The sequence below is a fragment of the Heliconius melpomene genome, chromosome 7 (genome assembly GCF_056956725.1).
Source record: "Heliconius melpomene rosina isolate 202511_hmr_F chromosome 7, ASM5695672v1, whole genome shotgun sequence".
NCBI classification, from domain to species: Eukaryota; Metazoa; Arthropoda; class Insecta; order Lepidoptera; family Nymphalidae; genus Heliconius; species Heliconius melpomene.
In genome coordinates this window covers 1,804,770-1,822,957 of record NC_140395.1, presented here as the reverse complement: position 1 = coordinate 1,822,957, position 18,188 = coordinate 1,804,770, and the positions used below count along the sequence as shown (strand labels likewise).

The following is an 18,188-nucleotide window of genomic DNA, read 5'->3' as shown; positions in this document are numbered from 1 at the left end:
GTTTAATTTTAATGTGCATTGTACTATACTCATACATTTTAACATATAATTTTATTTATTTATTTATTTAAAAAGCAGTTTCTTCTGTGTCCCTCTTAGAAGCTCCCGTTAGGGGAACCTATTGCTTACTTACACTCCGTTCTCTACTTTCCACCGAATTTTTAAAACATTGCGAATTGAATCGTAAAAAATATAATACGTTGATTCAAATAGAAAGTAAACAAGAAAAAGAGAAAATCTTAATTTTTTTTTATTAAATGCGTAACAATTAGTAGTTTAATAATAAAATATAACATATTGAGCATTTGACATATTGAAAACCTCGTGTATTGCACTTGTTTTTCACTAACAACTTATATTTATACGCCTTGAATGAGGATTCTTGCCTTTTAATATACTGATATTCTTTAATATACTGACAAGACTGACATTGTGTAATTGCGAATTATTTCATACATAAAATTTTTAAACGTCTAAACAAATATAACTTCACGCAGTATAGCAGGGTGGGCAGAGGAAACCAAGTGTTAAGATACTCCGTTCTCCATGCGCTGCTCAATTACCCAGGCATTTGTGCCTCTTGAGTGGCAGAACTCGACGCCGCGATGTGTCTTCTCACCAGATCGAGAAAACCAAGAGAGTTTATTCTTCCGAGTGGAAACTGTCAACTGACCCCATCGCGTTTAAAGTGAAACAGCTCTAAACAAATATTATAAATAAACTTTAAATAACATATATTAAATTTAAAAATATAATTAAAATAAACGTATCATTCAAGAAGTTCACAGAACAATTTCATTATTATTTTTATGATACAAATAGTAACTTTCATAAAATTAAACATTATACAGGTAAAAGAAAATTATATTATAAAAAAAATAACTTAATACTTTACTACTTAACCTATTATAAATAAACTTGAGCCTAAATTTAACTAAGATAAATAAATGCATTCTAATTTACATTAAATTACATAATTTACAATATTTATATTCGATTTTCTAATAATATGCTTAGAGAGCTAGGGTATGCATGATAGCTAATCGCTATATTTTTTTTAACAAAATGCAGCAAACCGATGGATAAACTGGACTGTACTGGACTGTATCCTGCATATAGCAGGTTAGCTTGCGGGAAAACTAATATTCAGACACTCCGTTCTCCACTTTTCGCCCAATTTTCGAGACATTGGGTTGTGCGTTGAACTCTACGTCGCGCTTTGTCACGTTCCCCTTCCCACAACGAGGAAACGAAAAAACGACATCGTCTAACGACACAAAGGAAAATTTAAAATTAAATTTCATATCTTTTATTTTAAGTACAATTGTATTTTTGAAAGTGTTTTTTATTTTTTTTTAACGCTCGTCTATAGATATTTGGGGTAGATCCTTGTATTCAGCAATTTTACAAATAATATATCGATTTTTAAAAATTACATTACGTATTATTGAAGGTTAATTACCTCTACCTAAAAATAAATTAACAAATATTTGGAAAATATAGTCCCAAAAGTTCCATTAACTAAAATTTTCAATCGTACCTTTGGCCAAATTCTAATGGTTGTAGATTCGATTAATACCCTTTGACCCCCGACAAAAACAGAAGCTTCCAAACAGATGAATGTATTTTTTTATTTGAAAGAGGAATTAATCGAGAATATTAGGAATATTCTGCCAGGATTCAAGAAAATATGTTGAACTGTTTGAAGATTGTCAATTTTTTTCTAATGTTTTTCTTAAAGCTTTTTATGCCGGGGATTTTGCATTATCAATATAATTATTCTCCATTTTTTACAAGGAAAATCCTTCAAGGTAGCGATTTAACTCCAGCATTTAAGCTGAACCAGGGCATGTAATACGTAGTTCTCATGTATACTCCAGGCAGATAAGGCGCAGCACATTTCACGCCGTGGGACACCGTACCCACCAGTTCCCATTTGCCGTTCGACCGTTGTGTTACTAGAGGACCACCACTGTCACCCTGTAAGGAAATATATTTTATTTTATTTTAAAATAATAATTTTAGATCTGTTAAATGTTTTAAGGGCAGACATTTTAATAAGTCTTTCCACCACTGGTGTGTGGGGAACGGTGTGTTAAACACTAAGTCCCCTCTGTTTACCCTATTATATACGTGGAGCTATAAAATAATAATTTAAAAAGTCATGTCTCACCTCACAAGAATCTTTCTGTCCGTTCAAATATCCAGCACAAATGAAGGAAGTTAAGATTTGCTTCGCATGCCCAACTGTGTTGAACATTTCTTGGCAAACTTGATTCTCTATTATAGGTACCTGAAATTTATATATTGGTAAATTATGTTATTTAATTGAGTCCATCGTGGCAGAGAGGCGAAGCTGACTGTATCGATCGGCTCGATTCCCACTCGTGGAAATTAACGATTTTCTCTCCAAAGCTAGCTTTTAGGGTCCTATGTGGAGAAGTTTTAGTTGTGCGTAGCCTGTCACTGATTAAATAATTATTTATATAGATTATTTGATCGTACCTCAACTTCTTGCAGAATAGATGGCACTTTTCCTTCATAAGACAGACGCCCCCACCCCGTCACCGTTGCCATGCGACCCGTATAGTCTTCAGTGCGTTGTGGCATGCATATGGGTACTGTAAATTATTTAAATAACTACAACAATGCTATTTTGTTAAAATTATTATAGTAAAAAATACTAAAAATTACGCAATGAGAATCTTCAAAGAAAATAAAGACTTCAAAGAAAATAAAGACATAAGCATCCACATTTTTAAGAATCTTTAAATGATTGAGTTTAAGTATCGTCTTATTTCGTGCCAATATACTCGTAAGGTCTTTGTAGCGCAATGAGTAAAGTGGTGTAAACGTCATTTTTGTGGGGTAGATCTTCACTCAGAGGAGTGATTTTATTTTGAACTATTTCTACAACTGAACATACAATTGCAGAATTTGACGGAAAGTCTGGAACAGAAGTGTCTTAATATTAGATTTCCAAGTTCTCGCTGCCTATCCTGCTAGAAAACTCCTGAGAGGAAAAGACACTAAAAAAATCATTTTCCGTTCCTAAAATTCGGCGGAAAGTGGTGAACGGAGTGTCTCAACATTAGCCTTCTGTCTACCCTGTTATATACAAAAAAAACGTAAAGCTCTTACCAATATGGGCGTCAAATCGAACTGGTGATTCTAATTCCAACAAAGCAAGATCATTCTCAAACGTAGCTGGGTTGTAGCGTTTATGGACGATCACTCTACGGACATTCCTGGATAATGGCCTTAGAGGCTCGTTATCGTTAGATATATCAGTCTCTCCAAACACGGCTATTAATGATGAAAGGAATCTAAAAATATAATCATAAGAAAGTTCGCTATAAGATAAGAATAATTAAAATAACTTATTAATTATTAAATTAATGGCTATATTCACTGATTCCATAATATCTATTCTTTAACTTAAGAGATAATATTGCTTCTTACCTACCTTTCCATATGTGGGATACAGAGTGAAAAAAAAAAAACATACCCAGGCTGGCAATGAGCGGCGGTAGTCACAAACGCACTGCTAATAAGAACACCACCACACTTGTTTTTGATCAGAAGTCCAAGCCATGTTGATTCCCTCACCAGCACCTGCCACGGCCATTGACCATATCTTGCATTCTTTCCTCCGACTATACGCCCCGATTTCGATAGAGGACGGACTCCACATACTGGAATTAGTATTTAATAGTTTTTTCACATAGTAGAACATATTGTAATAATTAGATATCGCACATATATATATGTTGTCCGTTAGTCCGTCTGTCCCAATGCTGTATCTTATATACTGTGATAGACAGTTGAAATTTATACATATAATGTATTTCTGTTGCCGTTATAACAACAAACACTGTACCACAGAAAAAAATAGATATTTAAGAGGGCTTCCATATAGAAAACGTAATATTTTTTGTCGTTTTTATAGACTGACAATGGTACCTTCACCACTAGAACCAAATCTTTCATGCGTAGGAGTCGCTCTTGGCTTTTTTCATGTATATATTGTAAATTTGAATTTTCATAATGGTACGTATATATACTTACAATTTTTATCATTATAGTCTATTTGAATATTTGCTTCAGTGGTTATTTCGTCAATTTCCTCTGTAACTGTTGTTGTAACAGTAGTAGTTGTCACTTTCTTTGTTGGCTTCGTTCTCTTTGTTGTTGTTGTCTGAAATCAGTTATATCACAGGAAAAGGACCAAGTTTGGTCTACCAATATTATATTATACTGATGGTATAAGAATTGGTATTAAAAAATCGAATTTAGTTATAAAAAATGTAAAAGCATTAATTTCAGCAGTAGCTATATAATTCCATCGATTAATTTAAGGAATTTTTAAGAAAAATATTTTTTTCCATACCGGTTTTTTTGTTGTCGTAGTTGTCGTTGGCGGCGCTGTTGTTGTTGTTGGGGGCGCAGTGGTTGTTGTTTGTCTTTTCACAGGTGTAGTCTGTTTGACAGGTCTTTTAGTTGTTTTTGAAGGCTTTTTTGTAGTGCTGGTAATCCTAACAGGTTTCTTGGTGGTTGGCTTTCTAGTTGGAATAGTTTTTTTGGGAGGCTTAGCAGTAGTTAATTTATCTCTAATTATAGTAACATTTGGCTTTTTGTCAAGAATGACGATATCATGTAGCTCCTGGAATGTACCTTGAAGGCTACCGACTATTTTACTAACGAATAAATTCATTTTATCATTTAATTTATCATCCTCTTGCCATGATGGAGTAGAAAATTCGACATCATGCAGAATTTCTAACTCATTATCAGATAATGTGACTACGCTTGTGTTATAAACGTTCAGATTTGAACCAGTAACATTAAGCATTGGGTTTCTTACAGGCGGGAAGTTAATTATATCGTCAGATGGAGTTTGTATTTCTAAAGGATATTCTGTATAATCTGGAGTAGGGACGATTGTTGGAACAGATGCTAGTGATGGTCGTGTTGAAATTCTTACAGGATATGGTGTTGTAGGCGATGGTTTTGGAGTTATAACAACGGTAGGTGAAGATGGCTTCTCCTTTGGTGGCTGTGGTTTTGGCTTTGGATTTTCAACTATATTTGGTGGTTTGCTCATGAAAATGTTGTTTGTAGATTCAATGTGATTGTTAACCGTTATTTGACTTACAGGTTTTTTAAAGGGTTCTTGTGATATTTCAACAAATTGTGTCTCTTCTGATGAAGTTTCCGGCTTACCAAGACCATTAAGTACAATCACTGTAGGTGTAACACTTGAAAAAGTATCTGGGTCATAAGTTGATAAGAAGCTCGTAGGTGGAGTAACTGGTCGCCTTAATGGTTTTGATCCTGTGACATAACTTGTAGATGGTGGTCGCCTTGTAGTAGTTGTTGGTTTCGATGTTGTTGTTGAACTTACATAGCTAAATGTAGTTACTGAATCACCAAAATCTTGTGGGTTGGTTGGGTATCTATTAAAAGCATCAATGTCTTGACTAGTTGATTGACTAGGCTTGGGAGATGAATAAGAAGGCTTAATAGGCCTTTCATCTTGGGGTATACTATTGGAAGTGGTATATATACTACCATAATAAGGTTTTTTCGTCGTAAGAGGCTTTTTTGTTGAATATTTATTAATAGATACAACTGTACTACTCTGATATGAAGATGGTTTTAATGTTACATAATGACCCGTAGATAAGTAATAATTTGGAAAACTACTACTATAAGAAACCGGAGAAACTGTAGACGGAGTTGGTGAAGACTTAGTTTCCTTAACTTCCATTGAAGAAGGTGTTACATCTTCTTTCATGCTTGGAGTACTTTCATTAAGCATTTGTATAATGCTATTGATTGACGACAATTCAGACGTCTTATCTTTTGTGACAGTTGACACCATAACGTAATTTTCTGTAGTAGGTTGTTTAGTTGTAGTTTTGTTTACTGGCCTAGGCCTGAACACAGGTTTGTATACTGGTCGGTGAGTAGATACAATAATTGATGGTGATTGAATGGATGTGGAGCTAGGTGGTACAGTAGGTTTCGTTTGCATAGAAGAAATTTGTACATTAAAATCTGAAGGTCTCATGACATCATCAGCTACAGAACCATTTTTATGGAATAGAATTGTCTCAGCAATAGCATGGTTAATTGTACTATGCGTATAAACACTTTCAGGTTTTACAAATACAAAGTTATTATCCTTAGGCGGAGTACTCAAAAGAGTGTTAGTAATCTGAGTAAGACCTTCCGATATAATTTCCGCTTGGTGACTTTCAGTGCTTAGATTATCTGATTTCATTGTTGATGACGAAACTTGACTTGGTCTGTACCCTGGAGTAACTACTGGCTTAAAACTGTTATGCCAAGCACTAAGCTGTTCATCATAATCATCAGTTTCGGTTTCAGTATCAGGGTAGTCTAAATAGCTAGTCATGACCACTCCTGGCCCTTTGGGGAAATGAGGCTGACTGTCTGAGGGTAATTGACAACAAGCTCCAAATAAGAAACCATCCATACAGGCTCCCACAACTTCTCCTCCTCGCTGCACACATTCATGATTGAACATGCATATTGTGTTTCCTCTGTTGTATTTCGCTGCTCGACTCGCTTTACAATATGATGGAGTTATTTTGTAACCACCAAACAACTTTCGACCATCTGAAAACAAAAAAATACATAAATTTTATTCTCATAGTCTCCCAACAACTCTGTTACTGTTATTACCTTCTTCTATTCTTATTATATTCTTATAGTTATTCTATTATATTCTTATAGTGTAATGTCTAAGCCTAGTGAAATAAAATTGTTAAAAAAATAGATAGAGAACAGCAACTTATATACTCGTATAGAGCAAAGTACTTAATTTAATTAATAATAATATATGACTTATGTATTTATTTAATTATTTTATTAAGTAACATACATAATAATGTATAGTAAATTACACATTAATCAGCCGCATTTTACATATCTATGATGTTTATTTTTATCCATTTCAGTTCATTAATTTTAAGCAAGCGGGTTTTTTGTTGCTGCGGCTGGATGCGGAGAGCTGAAGATCGAGCTCAGTGACGTGCCATTGGAGAGGCCTATGTCCAGCAGTGGACGAGGACAGGCTGATGATGATGATGATGATGGGTTTTTTGTTTGTATTTTATTGTTGCAGATTATCTAATTTTTCAAGTGGTTTTAACACTTGTTTCATTTGATACCAAAATTGCTCTCCTCTTCATCTTTAATATTATAATATATTTTTTATTTTTTTCCGTGTAACGACTGACGAATCCGCTTGTTATGTACTTAGTCTGGCCATAAATACTGTTATAATTAAAAATAAATAAAATATTACTTCTGTATTTGCAATCTGACATTTTTAAATACGATTCATGTACCAATACAAAGTCGGTCATTAATTATATTTTTTTTTATTATGTTTCAAATAAATAAATTGGCTTGGCATTCGAACTAAACAATCTCATTTAATAAAATATTTATTATTGGTGATACATAATTATACGTAGGTCTCATCCGTTAGTAAAAAGGTCCGGAGCTCTAAGATAATTTCTAGAAATTTCTAGAGGCACGAGGAGAAACAGTATTTTTTAATTTACATGCGTAGATTTTACTACGCAAACAGAGTTGAGCAACGAATAGTTATTTATAAAATATAAAGACGGGATCATAACTTCGATGTCATTAAGCTTATAAACCGACTAACAAAATGAATTATAGTTTTTGAAAGTTGAAAATTACAGAATCCATCTAAATTGATTATTATTACGCACAATTTATGTTTTTATCCATTATTATTTAGTTATTGGAGAAATTTTATTTACGATCTTAGAAAGTTTTGTACGTGATTGAAATGAAAACGGCAGGAGCATTACGCTTGTGTAATATAAATTAGATATTGTTATATAGCTGTAGTTTTGCTGACTATTAAATAAATTGCAGATTAATTTGTAGTTTTTGACTGTAAATTTGTTGTTCTTTATGTGTAAATAATCTGTGGAAATTTGATTGGTTTATGTTTAAATGTATGTATGTAATTTAAAAAAATAATTTAATTAAATATAAATGCGACAGTAATGGGGTGATGCCAATTCGAAGTTTTTTTTATTTCCCCGCCGAAATATTTTTCCAAATATTATTTATCACTACCACTTGAACGTGGTTGACATGGTTCAATGATAATGTGACATGAAAATTATGTTTTATAAATTTAATTATTTCAAATTCAAAATAAAAACATTTTATTAAGTTAATAAATTCTGACTTAAGCTTTGAATTGATTCTTTTACGTATATATTTTTTATTTTCAGCCTTAATTTTTTGTTGACCAATATTCTGGGATAGGCACGGCTCTTTTATTCCTACGCCCATGTTGGCCATGTTGGCCCATATAAGGGAAAAATACGGCGTTGAATCAATGCGTCGCGAGTGTTTTAACACCAACTCTCTTTCTCCTCCTGCCTTTCTACAGGTGCCTTTCGCGCTCTCTTAAGTGACAGCTTGAAAATTTCCATACATAATTGTATGAATGTAAACATTCATTTAATTATAGGCTTTCTATACATTCACCATGTATTTACCTTTTCCCATACAAAAGTTCTCTTAGAAGCATGAGTAAACAAAGATGTGTTTTTTCTAGTGATAATTGAATTATCTTTTGTCTTCAAGTGTGTCAGTAGATCGCAATCATAAGTAAATATGAATGGGCCTATTGTAGCAGGTTTTTCTGTAGTTCAATGAACTTGGTCGTCTAGGTAACAGGTTCAAATATTGATACATTTCTGTAAAACTATTCTTACGTAGTTGCTGAAGGCCGTTGATGTGCAGCCAGCGACTGACTGAAGATACAACGGATGAGGCAAAAAGATCCTCCGCTAAATACTAGGCACGGCGTTGAATTTCGCCTTCGATCCATTGTATCTTGATTTTCGGAAGAAGCTGAAGAACAGTGTCCTTTCATCAAGTGCTCTCCGCGTAATAAAATTATATTTTTTAACTTCACGCTATATCACGCGGGGGGACAGAGGGAGCCTGGAAAACTAGTGTTAGTCAAAGTCAAGTCAAAGTCAAAATATCTTTATTCCATCAAAATGCTTAACATTTACTTGGACATGTCATAAAGTAGAAAAAAAAAATACAAAACAAAATAACCAAAAAAAAAATTTGCAATTTTGACTTGAAAAAAGCCCGTTCAAATGGTTGAGCTCATGAGAAGATACAGGCAAAGAAACTCATGGCCACTCTTTTTAAATGCCAACATTTGTTACAAATTACAATTAACAATTTTAACTTAGAAATAGAGCAACTCATTTCCAAATAAGACACTTCCGTCCGTTCCCATTAAGACACTTCCAATCGAAATTTTACGCCGGTTTTTCGGTCCATTGGGTGTGAAAAATGAATTTCGAGATTCAACAGAAATATCTTAAAAATTGGACAAAAACTGCAATTTTTATGTAATACATTACCAACCGGATATACTTTAGAATCGATATATTTAACATAGCGTGACACACGTACAAGTGCATGTATTTTAATATATTTTTCATCGTTATAACATATATGACTCAATTTATTCTTTTTCATGCGGAACCAAAAACTTAAAGCACTTTCACTGAATGACATCATACACTCACGTTTCGAATTCATCGTTTTACCGCAAAATGTACGAGAAAGTGACCACTAATTGGGCTGTTTGTTTTGCGGTTGTTCTAAAATGTAGGTTTTTTTTCTTATTATGTTTACAAGATAATATTTGAGAGGAAATTCTATTATAAAAAAATTATAAATTTTACGATAAAAAATATCAATCAGGTTATGTTTTTCTTTATGGGACTTTTGAAAACTTACTATCTTTTTCAATAAATTTCTTCTACTAGCAAATTCGGTATGGACGGTTATCGGGAGTATGAATCATTGTTATCTGTTAACAAGACAAGACGCGGCCGTTACTCAAAATGCAACGGGACGGAGGCCTATATCTTAATACTTGCCTATTTCTGCATACTAGGGTATGCTATAGGGTGAAGCTCAAATTTATAGTAATTAGGACAGTGCCTGACTCCTGACAGTGTTCCTACTACTGTCATTCCCCATATTTCATTTTTATATTTCGTTGTTCTGATAACATGACAAAGCACGGCGATGAGTTCCGCTACTCAACACGCATTGCCTCGAAAATTCGATGGAAAGTGGGAACGGAAGTGTCTTAATGAGAACGGGGTGTCTTAACACAAGCTTCCCAAGTTCCCTCTACCTTCCTTTGCGCGGTATACATTAGAAAAAAAATATATTTCTATGTATTGAAATACCAAGACTGATCTATCATTTCGTAGCACAAGATTTACATACACATTTCGACCGTGACCCACTGGTACACTGAGTCAGTGACCGTAACACAGAAGTAGGTCGTCATTAACGTTCGTATTATGCAAAGTCACAACGATTTCTATTACATATTCTTCTTTAAATTCTTCTTTATTACATATCCTTCTTTAGTTTTTTAGGTCCAGACGCAAACAGATGAATATGTCTGTGTTGTGTGTCTGTATGTCAGTATGTGGCATCGTAACTCTAAAATAGATAACTAATTTTTTTTGCTTGATCCAAAAAAAAATCATCAATGAAACCCGTATGAAAATATGAGCTCTTTTCTAGTTGATAAAAAGATGTCAGCAATTTAAACTGATCGATTCCATATTTCACATTCTATCAATAATATGTTTTTAATGTTATTTTTCTGTCAAAAAGGAGGAATTACTTTTAAATTGGCTCTTTGACTTGTTCCATGCTTACTCCATAGGCTGTCGAAACGCGACGATTGTAGGTTTGATTTCCACCTTGGGAATGGTAAATATATAAATTGGTTAATATATTATTATATAATGGTTATATTTAAATTGTTTTCTTTCCTCTTTTCCTTTATTTCTTGGTTATCTCTGGAAATCATAGGAAAAAAGAAGCAACGATACATAAATTTACTTCCGCAAGAAGTAGACCATAACAAAAATATTTACAAGCACGTGAGAAAATGCTCTATATGATACAAAATATTGAATATTATGAATAATTCAAAAGTTTTTATTTTTAATTGTTTCATTTATAATTTTATTACTCAAATATAAATATATTAAATATAAGATTAATTTGTAGTAATTAATACTTAATTAAATGTTGTCTTTTAGTATATAAACGTAAGTTGTTATGATTATAATATGTATAATAAGCGAGTTTAGCAACTTAAGCAGCAAAGAAGCAGGAAGCTGATAGTCTTTACACTAGGTAACAGATAGCACTCAATATATATGTAGTTGTGAATCTCAAACTCAGTTAAATTATTTATTTAAATTTTTCCATTTTGATAAGATAACACGCGGTACTGAGTTCCACTACTTAATACGCAATATCTCAAATCCATACAAAAAACTTAGAATGTCATCTCTTGACAATAGGTTCATAAACTACACATTCAAATAAACTGTAACGGTGGTATTAAATGTTGCTTAGTATGAAAAGAATATATAAAAATAACTAAGAAAAATCGATTTCTCCCTCGAAATCGTTCAATTAATTAAAATACATTAGAAAGTGCATGTAACATTCGAGACATTGATTATTCGGAACGCGTTGGTCCTTCCGCCAATTTTTGGAGCACGTTATCGTCGGAATGCTCGAAGTGGCACGGTCGACGCGATATAGTGTAGGTTAGGTTTCTCCAATGGTGGTCGTGGCTTCAAATTAGAAGTGATAAGCATTCTTTCTATGAAATTTGTGCTCATCAAACAGGCTATTATTGTACAAACTTTAAAAATAAGTTATTGACTGGCTGATGAATAACGCTAGAGGCCAGTCTTGGAGCAGGGACACAAGTGACTGTAAACGCGACAGGTTGTGGATTCGATTCTCACTTGAGGAAATGAAACATTTATTTCCTCGCTCTGGTAACGAAGCAAAAGCGCGGTGTTGAGTTCCGCCACTCAACATGCAATGGCTCCACCATTTTATCGGAAAGTGGAAACGGAAGTATACGCATATAAAAATTAAATTTGCCATATAGGTTCTTAGAGTATGTAGGGGGGCACTACGGAGGATTTCCCGAAATTTAACGAAAAGAGAAAAAAGGACACTTCACCATGAAGTTAATGCTATAAGAAACAAAATTATAAATCCTACTTTAACAACAACTTCATAATGATGAATAACGGCACACCCATCCAAGTGCCACCCATCATTACTGTTGCTTAACCAACTCCCTTTATAAATTCACACATCGTTTAACATATAGCAAGCGCAGAGCCCGGCGCCGGAATCGATTAGGCTACACCCAATAAGCATGTAGAGTAGCGATAAACTGTACTACGATACACACGCCTAAGAAATTAATATTATAATTAACTAACTTAAATTAACTTATTCAAATTCAAGTATATATGAAATAAATTTACGAAACTTAATATAAGAAAGCTATTTAATTTTTTTAATCATCATGAAATTGACATTTTTAAAGATTTAAATTTTAAACATAAATGTGAAAATATTGATTGATAGGCTTTGACGTTTCATCTTGACATATTCTGTCTATTTCTCCTGATTGAGATTTATATTTTTTTAATACTTTTAACCGACTTCAGAAATGGAGGTTAAAAGTTTAACTTGTAGAGTTAATCTTCAAAATATTAAGATACATCTATATTGATCTAGATTGATCTATATTGGAAATATATCATACATAAATATATATTTTACGTCAACCTGATATCGAATCTCAAACTACGCTAGTGTTATAACATAATAATAAATGTATGCGGAAGAAACACAAGGCAATCAGAGCGTGCTAGAGAAGCATACCACAGCGGCCGATGGCTCGTAACAACTTTTAACTATTTACATGTATGTTAGAGTTTACAGGATGCGAGTTAATTATATTTTAGAATCACGCTGCATCCCGCATACAGGAAGATCCCGCAGAGCGAACTTAGTGCTAGAATGTTGAGCACTCTGCTCCCCACGGATTGCCCAATTTTCGAGACATTGCGTGTTGAGGTTAGTTGCGGAACTCAACGCCGCGTTTTATCTTGTTACCAGTTCAAGGAAGTATAAATAATTTATTACAGCGAGTCAGAATCGAATCTGCAACGGTCGCGTTCACAGTCATTTGATAATTCTTCAGTTTTAGTATTATTTTTTCTTAGATGTTCTTTAAATTAGCAATCAAATAAAATCGATTTCACGCTGTATCCCGCACAGAGGCAGAGGGAACATAGTGTTAAGACACTCCGTTGCTTTAATACTGTGCTGCGGTGTTTTAATACTTATTTAAAAATGTATATTTGCATTCAAAATTGCAGTTTAAAAGTTATAAATTAATTATTAATTAGCGTAACGACTGACTGGAATACATTATAGTTTCTTGTATCGAATAACGGTATTCGTATCAATACTGATGCACGGCGATCCTTTACATGGAAATTGTATGTATAATTTAAATATATTTTTTTGCAAGCGATCATAATTTAGAAAGAAAATAATTTGATTTTTTTTGTTTCACGCTGTATCCCGCACAGCAAGGTAGGGAGAGGGAGCCTAGTGTTAAGATACTCCGTTTTCCACTTTCTTCCAAAGACGCAACGGTAACTCACGTACGCATATAATGACTCAAACGTTACAATTGTAGAGCATTATGTTTGTAGAAAATTTTACAAGACTGTGTCAATTACCAAACATTCTTTTAAAGTTTTTTCTAAATAAATGTTGTAGCGTGATGTTTTAAAATACAGTGTTAAAACACTGCATTCTCCGTTTTATGACTTTTGACAGTCGGTAACAAAAATATAAATTCATAATATTTTTTATTAAAATAGACTTTTGCAAGCATTTCAAAAGTAGCTCAAGCTTCGAGTCAATAGTAGTACTTTTCAGTATCAATGTGATAATTTTATTGTTACGCAAATTAACCCAACATAAGATTTAACTGATAAAAGCTTTAGAGTTTGTGTTACCAGAACTGGAAAATAAAGATTATTATTTATTAGGGAAACGGCGTTGAGCTCCGCCACTCAACATGCTCGGTTTGCAAAATTTGACACAAGAGGGGAACCGAACTAGGTTCCCAGATTCCCTCTGCCTATACTACTAAAGCTAAAAAGAATTATACACTATAGAAATAACAATACCTCCCAATACACACTCAACACGTCCTCAAACAAGCGGTTGAAAGTAATATACAAAAGCTATAAACCTCTATAAATTCCAATGGCCTTTTCTACTTTAGCACGGTTTTCACTTTCGGCGGTGTTACTTTCATTGTCTCTGACACTGTTCAGGGATCGCCTAGCGACAAGTGCATTGAATCATTTGTTTGTTATAAGAATTTTTCTTATTGTTTAGTATAAATAATTTACATATAAATTCATCATTAACGTATATATAGTACAGAAAATATATAGCAAGGTAGGTAGAGGAACCCTCCGATCCTCACTTTCCGGCGAATTATAGGCGTGTTGAAATCACCGTCTCGTTTTTGCTTCGATAAAATGTTAATCTTGAAATATTCAAATATTAATTAATTCCCCCGTGTGGGAATCGAACCCAAAATCGTCGCGATACAGTTAACAACGTAACACGGCGACCTAAATACATCAGTTAACAACGTATTATTATATTTTAATTGCTTCGCCGTAGATTATAACTAACTGCGCCGACGCCCCAAAGCTATAAGGATAAGGTGAGTAGTGAAGAACTCGATGATAGTTATTTTATCTTTTCTTTCTAACAAACGTTTACGATACCTTTGGAATGCTCGTTTAATACGATTTCAATGTTAAAACTTGAAACTTCGTTAAATATTTATAGATTTTTATGATTTTTGGATATACTCGCCTATCCTTATTTTAAAATAGAAAATCCAGTTTTTTCTGTTCCTCCACAATATAAAATAGGTAAGATACATGCCGAATTCTAACTTTCTATATCTACTAGTGCCGTCTGTACGTTGTGTTAGTCACTCAGTGACGTAAAAGTTAAAAATATACCTATACTATATTAATCTATAGAAAAACATATTTCAATTCTACTAATTTAGTAATTCTTAAATTTCTCATTTGACTCCAGTAATAGAAGAGCAGAAAGAGAAAATCTAGTTTCTAGATACCCTATTTTGTCCACTTTTCACCCGAATTCAAAAAGTCGAGAAAGGAGTGTCTGAACACTAAATATCTCTACTTTAAGTAAAAAGAAATATTAAAATTAGTATGGATATAAGTGACAACGATGCAATGCAAAGATACTGTAAAACCGGAGGCAAAAGCTACTTGTTAAATATTTTCTCCACACGAGCAATTATGGTAAATTATACTCTCTTCAGATCTGACTCAGAATTTCATAGTAATTATATGAATTCGTATATTTATTGATTTTTTTTTATTTTTTAATGATCTCCAAGAATTTTAACTGTGAATTTGTGGGTGTGCATGTGTTAACATGTGTTTCTTGAGTAAGTAGTATTATATCGGCATGTTAAAAAATTATAGAAGCTTTAGAGAAACTTAAAGTCAACATGGTGCAGCGGTACAGCATCTGTCTATAAACGCGACAGTTGTGGGTTCAATCCGCATTTGCAGGGACAAATTATTGTCATTTCCTCGCTCCGGTAACAAGACAAGGCGTGGAGTTCAGAGCCGCCACTCTGAACGTAATGTCTCAAAACTGTAGAACACAGTGGGGAACAGAAAGTTTTCATATTAGGTTCACTCTGCCTACTCTGCTATATATGAATACATTGTTATGTAAAATCCTATACACATTGATTTGGTTAATAACAGCTTTGCAATAATAATCAAAATTTATATAAAATCTATAGGATCTTTTTCCTGATACAGTTTGAGTCTCAAAAATATTTACATGTAAAATATATAATATTAAGATTATTTAAAAGAAGATGTACAGATTTAAACTTGTAATTTTGTTAGTCATGAACTACATGCCATTTATACGTTTACGTTCTTTTACGTGTTGAAATACAAATGTTTTAGAAAACGAATTAAAATTTGTACAGTATTCAAGAGTTCGAATACTGCCACGTTCAAAATTTTATAGGGTTTTTAAAATGATATATGAAAATAATTCACAATTTCATTTGTAGGTTAAGGAGGTCTTAGATAAAGCAAATAAAGCTTAGTTCATAATAATAATCGTATTCAACAACTTTTGTATAATAAAAAATGTACACATATCACTTAACCTCTTAAGAACCGGCTTAAGAACGACATAAAGTGACCTCGATGTGGGCTATCCATCTCATTCAAATTTATACGAAAAACAGAAATTTATTTTTGGTTGTTTTTATTTAACGAAAGACTGCATCAGATATGGTTTATAAAAAAATAATTTTATTAATTTTTAAATGAGTCTTGTTAACATGTAATTTATTACAAAGTTGTTAAAATATATTTAATTTTTATGTTCATTTATATTAAAAAGATGAATACAAAGATCTACATTGATATAGAGTAAAAGACTTTTAGACCCTTGTTTTAGAATTTAGTTGAAAAGACATCAACGATCACAATGTACGTTTAATAATCGTCTTATTAATTATGAACAAATTAAGATTATATCTTTTATATAAGAAATTCTCCACTCATTTCTGTGCACTTGCCGCATTGAGCATATTTAAAGATTTTTTTTAGTCGATGAAGGTATGTGAATAACTTTCACCGTTCTAATGGATTCGCAATTTGATATCCTGTCAATTCAGTTACTAAAGTTTATAAATGTTTTTTATAGATTTTTATTTTTAGCTTCACGCTGTATCTTGCATATATCACGGTAGGTGAATAAAAGCTAGTATTATATTGTGTGGTTCTAATAAAAAAAAATGAGAACTGTCTATGTTTGTACAAATCGAGTATTATTAGTGAAGAAATTACGTAAAATCTGTAAGTATACTGTAAAGTTAAAAATATTATTCAAAATCAGTTATATAAATATTAATTAATTGTGTATAATAGTCGTTTCTTAAACTCTATCTGTATAATATATAAAACAACTAAATGACTGAAAGACAACGCACAGACGAAACTACTGGACTTCAAAATTTATTATTTTACATGTAGCCTATCTAAACTGGAGAGCGTAGGGATTTCTTGAAATTTATATGAAAATGAAAAAAGATTATATCTTAAAGTAGATATAAACAAAGTGTACATATAAACAGGCGATGATTAGTTTTTTTTACTAGTTCGCAATGAAGTATAGATGGGATAGGGATCCTGGAAATCTAGCGTTAAGACACTCCGTTCCCATTAAGATTGGTTGGCGGAATCCAACGCCACGCCTTGTTTCATTACCAGAACGAGAAAAAAATCTTCAATATTTTATTTTTTCATTTCATTTCATTTCTCGGGTGGGAATTGAAGCCACAACCTATCGCATTTACATTTGCACTCATGTGTTCCTGCGCCTCTAATTAGATACAATATATGCAATACCCAAATTAAATATTTTGTATAGCTCTCACTTGTTCATCCTAAAGGATGACTATTAAGATAGTAGTAAACAAAGAATTTCTTTGGCTTAAAAATTTTTCAGCCAAATTCGGCTATTCATTCATAAATTTACTTTATATTAATTAATATTATATATTTATTTTTATTTTTCTATATAAAAAAATATTATTGCCTACCTCTGTCATATTCTTCACCCCTTATCAGTGGCGTACTGTTCATCAACAACACTATCAAAATCATCACATCACTACACTTTTTAACTGTCATTTTGACGTTTATTTAAAAAAATCCAAAAAAAAAAACTAAACTAACACTCAATAATTATAACGGCGGCATCTAAACGGTTTTCTCGGCATTTTTTTTAATGTTTAGGGATATATTTAAATCTTTTTTTTTTAATTATCGATATTATATCGATTTAGATGTCGATATAGAGACGTCCTCACGGTATCACGAGTAAGAACCTACTACCCGAGTGACCAACTTCTGTAAAATAAGAAACACACATATTACTTGACTGCTTGAGTACGATAAGGTACCATTTGATGACTTTCCAGTGCAGGAAAAAGCAACTTTAATCTTTAAGGCTTAGAGTTTAAATTATTTTAAAGTTTATCAGTTAAAAAGAACTCGGTCACAGTTAGTACGAAGTCGCTAAACAAGTGAACGGTGAAATGAGAAATT

General features: G+C 32.7%; 1 protein-coding gene across 1 annotated transcript; it reads right to left on the bottom strand.

Moving 5' to 3' along the window:
* Positions 1-234: 234 nt before the first annotated feature.
* On the bottom strand, positions 235-17,971 carry flz (transmembrane serine protease filzig). The gene is made up of 8 exons (XM_085188455.1): positions 17,681-17,971; positions 4,391-6,645; positions 4,069-4,198; positions 3,509-3,695; positions 3,142-3,326; positions 2,506-2,621; positions 2,174-2,293; positions 235-1,980 (listed from the first exon to the last, which is right to left on the bottom strand). The coding sequence occupies exons 1-8, from the start codon at positions 17,769-17,771 to the stop codon at positions 1,807-1,809; spliced, it is 3,258 nt and encodes a 1,085-aa protein (XP_085044581.1). The 5' UTR covers positions 17,772-17,971; the 3' UTR covers positions 235-1,806.
* Between the last annotated feature and the right edge of the window lie 217 nt (positions 17,972-18,188).

Excerpts from the sequence above, each read along its gene's own strand:
- flz (XM_085188455.1), bottom strand. The coding sequence starts at position 17,771 with ATGACAGTTAAAAAGTGTAGTGATGTGATGATTTTGATAGTGTTGTTG. Across the intron at positions 6,646-17,680 it reads GGGTGAAGAATATGACAGAG|ATGGTCGAAAGTTGTTTGGT; the intron begins GTAGGCAATAAT and ends TTTTGTTTTCAG. Across the intron at positions 2,622-3,141 it reads TCGATTTGACGCCCATATTG|TACCCATATGCATGCCACAA; the intron begins GTAAGAGCTTTA and ends AATAATTTACAG.